General features: G+C 41.2%; 2 protein-coding genes across 2 annotated transcripts in view; one reads left to right on the forward strand and one right to left on the reverse strand.

Annotated features, from left to right (window-relative positions):
- LOC141804879 (uncharacterized) overlaps positions 1–1,068 on the forward strand; it is a 57,025-nt gene extending 55,957 nt beyond the window's left edge. Inside the window, exons 73-74 of the mRNA XM_074689534.1 lie at positions 575–701; positions 842–1,068. Coding sequence (XP_074545635.1) covers positions 575–701; positions 842–852 — 138 coding nt within the window. The 3' untranslated portion in view covers positions 853–1,068. The remainder of the gene's footprint in view (positions 1–574; positions 702–841) is intronic.
- Positions 1,069–1,198: 130 nt separating this feature from the next.
- Positions 1,199–8,280, reverse strand: LOC141804581 (V-type proton ATPase subunit d 1-like). Its single transcript, XM_074689078.1, has 8 exons — positions 8,154–8,280; positions 7,531–7,702; positions 7,034–7,212; positions 3,503–3,582; positions 3,200–3,277; positions 2,835–3,011; positions 2,653–2,730; positions 1,199–1,409 (listed from the first exon to the last, which is right to left on the reverse strand). Exons 1-8 carry the CDS (start codon positions 8,272–8,274, stop codon positions 1,236–1,238), a joined length of 1,059 nt encoding a protein of 352 aa, XP_074545179.1. The 5' UTR covers positions 8,275–8,280; the 3' UTR covers positions 1,199–1,235.
- Between the last annotated feature and the right edge of the window lie 2,478 nt (positions 8,281–10,758).

Raw genomic sequence — 10,758 nt, forward strand, 5'->3', positions numbered from 1 at the left:
CAGACTTTGGGAGTGACTGCTCTAAAGGGTTAACACAGCTTTTTGACTGTTTAATATTTGGATATTGTCTCTGTGATGTAACGTTCCTGGAGCAGAGTTTAAATTGTCAGCCTGAACTGCAGTGTTTTTTTATTTTTTGCACTTTTGCTTTGGCTTCATTTCTCATGGCCAGAGGTCGACGCTCGGTCGTGACACAAAAACATCAAGTGGTAAAATGAAACTTTTGTTGAGCTTATGATTTTACACAAAATGGAATACCAGTTGATGAATAAATACACCCGTGTCACTTAGTAGTATTGCCAAGGAGGAATCCTTCAAAATAAGAGCGCATACTTTTCAGCAAGCATAAAATGTAGAAAATCTCCTTGAGCTCGCTGGAAATCAAATTGTTGCCCTACACTGCTGCGTGACAGAAGCATGAAATCCAAGACATCATAAAAAGGAAATTAAACTAATAACTTGATATCTGCTTGTCAAATTAAATGCGTTCCCTCCCTGGGATCTTCAGCTGTAACGTGTGTGTTTGAATCAGCCTCATGTTTACAGCACTGTGTGTGTTTCTGTGTGTGATCAGGTTGGTCCCGGTCAGTTCTTGTCTGTGTGTGAGAGGAGCTCCCCCAGAGCCCCCTGCAGATTAGCATCTGCTTTTGTTCATCTCTGTCAGCAGAACTACATACCTCTGGAGGTGCCTGTGCAGTGCTGTGAGTCTCACCATTACACAACCAAGATGTGCATGATTAGACTCGTACGGCTTTCAGTCTCTGATACCGATGCAGCACATGTTTCAAATTTGCCAGTGCAGTAAACACGGTGTACCTTTCTCTTTTTATTTTTGTTTCAGTGAAAGTCTGAAGAAAAGATGAATTAATGAAGAGCAACGACGCTGATTTGTGACCTCTGTTAGCTGCTAGAGAAGATTCACTCTGTTATACCACTGTTTTTGTTTGTACTCTTTTTATATGAAATATATTTTGTACTTTTGTATAGTTTCACAGTTTCATATCTTCTGTAATGTACACCCTGTCCTACAGAATATGTGCCTGTAATATGAATGTGAAAAACTAAAGAAAGCAGTTTAAAGTGAAGGTGTGCCCTCATTTGTGCTTTTTCTTCATTAGACTGAAAATGTGAGACTGACCAACAAAAACACTCAGTACACCTCATAAAAAAACTTTATTTTTTTTGTTAGAGCATGATCTAAGTGTTGTTGAATGCACAACGGTCTCTTTGCTTATTTAGTTTGTCCCAGGGAAGATTGGTATGTAGTTGTGTATCTTAGACTTCTGTCTCTGTGTGACACACTCGGATATCCAGACGATGTTGCGACTCTCCTGCTCCTTCAGTTTGATGTAAGAGTAAAATACTCCAAAGTGGAACTGCTGCAGGAAGGCCAGAGTGTTCAGCTTGACCTGAGAGAAGACGAGGTAAAAGACGAGGAAACAGCATGACGTAAGATCTGCACTTTGCAGTTCACTCAAACTTGTCAAAATATTTTGATTAAAAAAAACTTTTTGATTTTGGATTCAGACAAAGTGAAAATCAATTTTAAATGTCCCATATTATGCAAAAACTTTATTAAGTCTTTTAGTGAAATTTGTGTGTCTTTGGCTTTCCTCTCAGCCCAAAAAATGTGACATTTAATGACAAAACCTGTACTTAGTAGAGCTTGTGAATGTAAAATCCTGACCTAAAACGAGCTGTTTGGATTTTGGGGATTTGCCGACGTCAGCAATTCCCTTTTTTGACCAATCAGGAGCAAGTCTGACCTGATTGGTCCACAAGAGCAGATACCCCCAAACCCCCTCCCCGCCACTGGAGGGAGATCTCTCCAGCAGCGGGGAGGAGAACGCCAAAGTTGAAGAGCCATCACTGCTTTGTTTTTGGCTGTAAACAGCCATATAGTTCCATGCACAAGCTTCCCATCTCTGAAGAGGAAAAGACTAAGTGGCTAGAGTTTATTTATGAAGGAAATGTGCCAGCTACACTCAGTAAAGCTGTGCATGTGTGTGCTAGTCACTTCACAGCCAAGTGTTTTTCCAACTTTAGAAAGTACAACAGAGGGCTAGTGAATAGACTGGTACTGAATCCAGGCACATTACCAACCATCCACCAACAAACCTGGGACCCTGGAAATGTGAGTATTTTAAATGCTGTGTGCTGTGGAGCAGATGTAAGAGCTTTTCCTCAGTGTCCCCCATGTCTCTGTGTTAGCTCCAGGATGCTAACTTTAGCTGCAGTTAACCTGTTGTTTTAGTCTGTAATGTTACGGTAAACGAGCTTCGCTGTTTTCTAAATATTGTGCACTCAGAGCTCGTGGCACCGCTCTCAGTGATGAGGAAGAGCGGAGCGTATCAGCGGTGGCTCATTTACATATGAAGGTCACGCCCACTAAATCAGAGCGTTCTGAACAGAGGGGCTATGAGAGCCTGGAAACAATGCTGCTGTGCTTGATTTATTGGCTTTTTGGACCAAAACATGTTACTACCATTTCATGAAGACATCAATGATCCATATTAAACTGCAGGAAAGGAGCACAATATGGGACCTAAAGATCTATAGCTTGATCCAAGAAGTTTTACTGCATGAAAAAGTCAACAGTGATGATCTGAGCACTGTCAGGTTAGAGAACACAACAACACCAACGTTTGTTACCTCCTGTTCAAAGAACCTGTCCTCCAGGGTCTTGAAATCAGATCCAGGCTCAGGGTCTTCGAAAATGATTTTGTACTCCTGCAGAGATGTGTAGTTTGATGTTAACCATATTTGTTGTAAAAAGACGTGCGGACTACCACAGCAGCTTTCATCAAGAGTCCCCAGTGATCCGTAAAACTTACGGGGTAGCAGTCGGCCACAGCTTTGATCTGCTCGTGGTCCTCTGCTTTGGCCAGAAGCTGCAGCCCCTCAGGATGAAGTTTCCCACAGGATGGATACAGAGCACTCCTGTCTGTGCCGCTGAGATCTGTGCCAAGAGAGTTGACTGTGATGATAATGGCCCGCCTGTCTGCCTCGAACTTCACACACACACACACACACACACACACACACACACACACACACACACACACACACACACACACACACACACACACACACACACACACACATACACAAACACAGACACACATAGATTCAGTACAATGAGCCACAAATCTAACATTCTGAAAAACTGCGGCTGATACGGTGTAAGTTATAACAGTACCTCTAAGACAGGACACATGATCTCTTTTGTGGCTCCACCGATGCTCTTGCAAAAGGAGTGGAAAGACTCTAAATATGCCTTTGAAGCAAAAGCAAAAAATTTCACATTTTTCTGGTCTTGTTAGTTAAAAACTTCTACAAATGATTCCTTGATTCACATCATTATCTGACTGATGGTGTCTAAGGTTTATCAGTTTTAAACAGAAACAAACACAACAGTGGTTTGAAAACTTGGTACATCTTTATCTCTTCAGGCATCAGAACGATTAGTGACTTGAATGAAAACAACACTTCCTTTAATCACCTTGTAAAGTTTGTTTCTCAGGATCTCCACTTCCATTTCGTCAAGGTTGGTCTCAGACACAGCATCCTGGAAAAACTGAGCTGCAAGACACCACACCATGAGTCAGTGATATGACTGTTAGATCACTGTTTCAGCCTTTAATATGGGTCCTTTAAATGTTTAGAAGAAGATTTACTTTATTAATCCCCTTGGGGGAAATTCTGGTTTTTACACTCTGCATCATGCCTTATATACACTCGCACAGATTAGAGAGGTGCTGCACTCTTAGCGTACACCTAAGTAGTTGGGGGTTTCCTCAAAGGCACCCGCTAGTGCCCAAGAATGTAAGCCAACATCTCCCCAGCCACCAGCCCGATTCCCAATTTTGGGAATTGAACCAACGACTCTCTGATCACTCAACCAAGTCCTTACATTCTGAGCTACTGCCACCCTACCACCAGCTTGTCTTCATGGGCCTACTTTATGTTCTAATAGGCCATCCCAAAATACTAACCTACAATTGGTTTCAAGCATAGACTTAAAATTAAAAAAATGGACGTCATCTTGCTCCGCTCAAAGTGAGGTTGCCACAAAAAACTACTCCCCCTGGTGGCTGGCTGCAGTACAGGTCATTCTAGATGGGCTGTGGTCAAACTTTAAAAAATGAATACACTTCGTAGAAAGGTTTTCATGTCTGATTGTTGTGGTGATTTGATGATATCATTTGGCTGCCTTGTATTCAAGTCCTCTTTTTTCTGAAAAGTTTTGTGTTCATTAGTTATAAGAGGTTAAAAACAAGGTTTTACGTCAAGTTTAATGATAATTGACAGCTGCCGTTCTCGTGTTTTTTTTTTTTTTTTTTTCTTTTTTTTGGGGGGGGGGGTAAAATATGTTGGGAGGTAGAGTCAAGAAGTGATTAGACTCTCGAAAGAAAAAAAGGAAATTTTATTTTTGTCACCCGGCTCCACTCAGATTTTCCCAGAATCCCTCACAGTCTGTACTGCACAGACTCTGGCTGCACAACTGCTACCAATGGCTGCGCCTGTGATGGGGGGATTTTGGCTTCAAAACCGTACAAAGATAAATGGCGGAGCCACGGCGTCCACTCTTTATACAGTCTATGGTTTCCAGCTGTGTGGGAGCTGGGACTTATTTTGTGCTCAATTTACATTTTATCTAAAATATAGAAAAATAATTGGCACATCAAAGGTATGTGTAAAAAATAAAGGAAAAATTAGATAAATACATGTCATGCTGCTCAGCTGTTAAAGTTAGAATTTGTAAACAGATTATATAATATACAACACTTAACCCAGTAGTGTTTCAGTAGTCGTAGCAACGAACAGAGGAGGGAAAATTGTTAAAGAAATGCTCTTCGTGTGTGCTGATTTTTTCATGCCCAAACATTTAGCAGGAACCGAATCAAGAAAAAAGAACAAAATTGAACAAATTCTTGGTTGAGTATTTGTTCTCCTCCCAGTACTTTTTCTCATCCTTTGATGCTTTCTGATGTTGTGATGGACTGGCACTAACCTGTCAGGCTTGTTCGTGTTTGGCATGCCAGTCACCATATTTATGACGGTTATTATTACTATGGCAGGTATTGCAAGAAATCGTCAGTTGTTCCTTTAAAGGAGTTCTCGCCCACCATATTTCTCAGAGACGTTTAAACAATCAGGGGATTAAATGTTTGTGAAAGCTCCAGGTCCATGATTTGTAGTGTGAGTGCTGAATTACTGATTTTCAGAGAAATGGTGAAGATCTTGGATGCTACAGTGGATGGTAAGTCAACAAGTAATGGTTTGTTTGATGTTTGTCTTTGCACTTTCTTCATGAAATTCTCAATAGATAAGTTGTTAGTTTCGCTTTGGTACTTGACTACTTTTCTACATTTTCATTTAGCAGACGCTTTCGTCCAAAGTGACGTACATCACAAGCAAGAATTTAGACAGAAGGAAAAACCTAGTTAGTGAGACAAAAGTGCAACAAGTTATATGACTGCAGGTGCTGCCATTAAGTGCAAGATTTTTTTTCAGTAATGTAGAATAATCCAACCAACTTACCACAATTAATTGCTGCAACAATATACTTCAACTTTCAACAGCATTCAGTAACAAGTGCTGAAAATTCACACAGTGCTGAGTCTTAGACCTACTGACTCATTCTACTCCTGAGGACAAAGAGAAGGATCAGATTAAGTGCTTAAGTGTTCCCTGAACAGATGATTCTTCAGACATCTCTTTAAAAGTAGAAAGGGACTCTGTGGATCGTTTAGAGTTAGGCAATTTATTCCACCATTTGGGTACAACAGAGAAGAAGAGTCTGGCTAGAGATTTGGAGCCGCGCTGGGCTGGCAGCAGGGGCGTATTTAGTCATTTGGGGGCCCAAGGCAAAACCCAGTCAATGGGGCCCTCCATGTCCTTGTAACTCATCTTCCTCAGAGCTAGACTGGCCTTCCCTGGGTCCACTGTCTCTTTCCGAGAATCAAGGCATATCCTGTTTCCTGGGCTAGATAAAGTCCCTAAAATCCTAAAAGTCTTATATGTTTGTCTCAGATCTCAGAGCAACATTGTTTTCATTTCCGACTTGGTTGAAAATAAGAAAAAAATGGGAAAAAAGTGCTTTTTCCCACTTTCTTCCTGAATCAAATTTTCAGATGTGTTGTAATGTGGAATAGCCCATTGAATAGTACCCAGAACTGTCATTAAAGATTAAGCCTTTTGATGTATTTTGAAGCATGTGAAGTAAGATTTAGAAAAAAGAAATGCTTTCAATTGAAGATAACTTCATAAATCAGTTTTTTAGAGATGCTTCTGGGGCCCCTGGGAATCTTGGGGCCCCAGGCAACTGCCTGTATTTGCCTGATTGTAGCTACGCCCCTGGCTGGGAGCACCAGGAGTCTTTCACAAGCAGAGCATAGTGGGCCAGAAGGAGTGTAGACCTGGGAGAGGGACCCCAGGGAGGCAGGAACTGTTCTTGTCAGTGTTTTGTAAGCCAGAAAAAGAGCTTTGACTTTGATTGGAGCTGCCACTGGAAGCCAGTAAAGCAAGATTAACAGATGGGTGACGTGCTGTTTTGGGCTGGTTAAAGAGCAGATGTGCTGCTGCATTCTGGGTAATCTGCAGAGGTTTAAATGTACATGCAGGGAGGCCTGCTAGCAGGGAGTTGCAGTAGTTAGTGTGTGAAATCACATGGGCCTGTACCAGAAGCTGTGTGGCCTGTTGTGTCAGGTAAGGTCTGATCCTCCTGATGGTAAAGAGGACATATCGACTAGACCAAGCAATTGAGGCCACATGAGCCTTAAAGGTCAAGTGGTCATCAGTCATGACACCCAGATTTCTGGCAGTTTGTGGCACGAGTTGATTGGCATCAAGCAGGACACTGATCCGTGGTTAGTTCTTGGTTCATCAAGAACAAGTTCATCACCGATGTATGTGTATTAAAAATGACCATCCATCAAATCGTCCAAAATGGATTTCCATTGTTAAACACTGGTGGTTGTTGTTTATTATAATGTTTAAGTGAGTGTGGATGATTGTTTGACGAATCTACCCAGAGGTGTATCCACCAGGATGGTGGAGTAGAGCTCCGTCGGCGTTCGGGCAATCCCCACTGCTGCCATTTGGTCAAATGCTCCCAGTGGGTGACACCTTGGGAGGAGCTCCTCTACGTCTCTCTGTTTGAGGGCCCCGGTGATCAGCAGGACTACATTGTCGATCATGTAGTTATATCTATGGTGAAACACAAACACTGATAGATGAGGGGATAAGATAGATGATACTTTCATAGTGTGTTAGAAGCAGGAGACCTTGGCAAGCGTATAAAGGTAAGTGAAACTGACAAAAGACAAATCGTAGACGGATCATTGGATCAGAACATCAGTGAGTCCAAGGTGTGGTCCTGGGCTGAGAATTCCCCTGATCTCAAACCAATTACTCATCCGTAGGGTGTGTCAGATAACAGGACAAAGCCTGATCCTTGGTTGTCTTCTTGACAAACTCTGTGAACTTTTTAGGTCAGTACATAAGAACTTGCAAAAAGGATCTTACGAGATGTAGTCGAGGAAGGTGGACAGCGGAGGCAGGGCGTTGGAGCGAAGGCAGCTGAACTCGGTGACCAGGTTCTCCCTCAGCTTGCTGTCCACAAAAGACACAGTCACAGCCTCTTCAGTGGAGGACAGGAGCTTACCGTAGTCTGTACTCTGCAGGTGGAGCTTCATGTCTAAAGAAGAAAAGGTTTTCAAATGATTCAGGTGTTTTTTCTTAGCTTTTTAGTTGCAAATATAAAAACAGGAAGAAGTGAATCATATTACAGCTGAGAGTCCCTCATTATAAACACACCAGAGAGGTAGGACAGAGTCAAAAACATGCACGGTTTCTTCATGTTTGAAGTGTCCTGTGCTAACACCTAACATGTCGTTGTTTTTTAATCTCTCACAGGAAAAAACGCCTGTTCCCTGGAAGAAAATTTTTGACGATCGCCTTGAAAAATAAAATCCAGATGAAGAACTTGTACAGATAAGATGATCCCTGTCAGCACTTCAGCAAGGCTGTGCTGAGGATACCCACACACATGCTAGTGAATACTTTAAAAGGCTGCAGCTGTAGGAATTTCTGCCTTTTTCCTCTCTGAATTTGAACGGTGTTGACTAAAAAAAGGAATAAACTCTTACCCTCAAGAGTGTCACACTGGGCCAGATTGTGGTAGTCTGTAGAAGTCAGAATACCGGCCTTCATTCCTCGGACCAGACCCTCCAGATAGCCATGATCCACATTAAAGCTGAGCTCTGCCATGGTGTGAAAGACGTCCCGAACAGGCTTGGCACGGTGCAAAAGTGTCTTCTTAAATGTTTTTTTTACAGTAACTTCTGCATTATTCCCCTTGTGACTAACATTCATGCAGTTATTTCCCTTCCTCTTTGGAGAAATTCCACAGCTGCTCTGAAGTGTTTTTGTAACATTTCCATGCTTTAAAGCACATTTGGTCTGGAAATGAATCAGTATTTTAAATGTTCCCATGAGGAAACAGGACTTGGACTGGACTGGTGCGGACATACATGGTAATATCCAGATAGTCAGGAGGAGTAGTTTAAATGAGTCTGAAACAGTGAATATGCACACCATTAATGATCAAAACCAGCTGTTCTCATGTGCGCAATAATATGACATTTTGCATTGATTTCAAGAGAGTAGGGGCCCATTGTGGACAGACTTAACAATTTAATCCTTTTGTGCACATGGTATAGTGAAGCTGCCAAAGTGTTGTCTGCACCTATAATATAGTATATCAACACTTCTGTACTTCTGAACGACACATATCTTATAAACAGACAACTCATTACATGGCAGTAAATGTACTGTCATCTTTGATATCACAGCTGTTTGAGGCCTTGATAAAGAAACAGGTTGGATTTACTTTACACGGCTGATGTTGTAGACCTAAAACTGCTCTGAAATGCATAATAATATTTGTTTTTTGCAACAGAGCATGTTGAGATGTGGTGTGGTTCTTGAATTTTGATTGTTTGATTACTCAGATATATAAGTAAATATTACATAAATTATGTATCTCACATGGTTTCTGGATGGCAGGTTAAAGGTCCCATATTCTGCTCCTTTTTCTGCAGTTTAATATGGATCATTGATGTCTTCATGAAATGGTAGTAACATGTTTTGGTCCAAAAAGCCAATAAATCAAGCACAGCAGCATTGTTTCCAGGCTCTCATAGCCCCTCTGTTCAGAACGCTCTGATTTAGTGGGCGTGACCTTCATATGTAAATGAGCCACCGCTGATACCACCCCGCTCTTCAACGTCGCTGAGAGCGGTGCCACGAGCTCTGAGTGCACAATGTTTAGAAAACAGTGAAGCTTGTTTACCGTAACATTACAGGATAAAACAACAGGTTAGCTGCAGCTAAAGTTAGCATCCTGAAGCTAACACAGAGACAGGGGGGACACTGAGGAAAAGCTCTTACATCTGTTCCACAGTACACAGTATTTAAAACACTCACATTTCCAGGGTCCGAGGTTTGTTGGAGGATGCTTGGGAATGCGCCTGGATTCAGGACCAGTCTATTTGCTAGCCCTCTGTTGTACTGTCCAAAGTTGGAAAAGCAGCTGGTCGTGAAATGACTAGCACACACATGGACAGTTTTACTAAGTGTAGCTGGAACATTTCCTTGATAAATGAACTCTAGCCACTTAGTCTTGTCTTCTTCCGAGATGGGAAGCTTGAGCATGGAACTATGTGGCTGTTTACAGCCAAAAACAGAGCAGTGATGGCTCCTCAACTTCAGTATTCTCCTCCAGTGGGCAGGGGAGGGGGTTTGTGGGTATCTGCTCCGGTGGACCAATCAGGTCAGACTTGCTCCTGATTGGTCAAAAAAGGGAATCGCTGACGTCGGCAAATCCCCAAAATCCATTTAAACATCATTAAATATCACATTTTGTGGGCTGGGAGGAAAGACAAAGACCCCCAAATTTCACTAAAAGACTTAAAGTGATTTTTACACAATATGGGACCTATATGCATTATAACCTAGGATGAGTATTTTGGATTCTGAATATTGAATTGTTTCTATGACTTCCTAGTGGTACTGGTGTGTCTGTGTTATTTCTAAACTTTGTATCTATTTGGTTCATTTTTTTTCCCAAACTAAGTCAATTACATTAAAGTCTATTTTACAGTTTTATCCCACCTAAAAATAAATATTAGTTTGTTCTTATCTTTTCTATTTTATTGTGCTCTTTTCCCACTGTTACTTTGCTGTTCACAATAAGTTTGTCTCTTATGTTGTATTAACCATCACCTGTCACCTCATTTGATATGATTATTTCCTTGTAACTTTGACTTTTTACTTATGACTTCTCATAATTTTGACCTGTCTCATCATGTTTTTCCTTTTTTTTGTCACAGTAATGTCTTAATATCACTTTACAATGACCCACAAATTCAATATTTAGACTCTTGATATGTATTTGAAAATGCAATGAGGAGGGTGTGTTTAAATCGGACTGGCTCGCCACCTTTCTTATGTTCAAATTTTGAGATTCCACATGCATTTGAATGGCATTAACTCACCATTCACCACCATTGGAATATACCAGAAAGTTTTTGTGAAAAGGACATGAGCAGTCATATCCCAGTATTCCTGAATAGGCTGAACATTTTGTAGTTTGAATGGTTTGAATTGGTTAAAATTTGGTAAAGAAGAAGAAGAAGAAGCAGAAGAATAAAGAATCATTTTGTAGAAGAACATATACAATGATTAAGCACA

The sequence above is a fragment of the Halichoeres trimaculatus genome, unplaced genomic scaffold (genome assembly GCF_033239565.1).
Source record: "Halichoeres trimaculatus isolate MK-OKI-2021-1 unplaced genomic scaffold, fHalTri1.1 fHalTri1_scaffold_15, whole genome shotgun sequence".
NCBI classification, from domain to species: domain Eukaryota; kingdom Metazoa; phylum Chordata; class Actinopteri; order Labriformes; family Labridae; genus Halichoeres; species Halichoeres trimaculatus.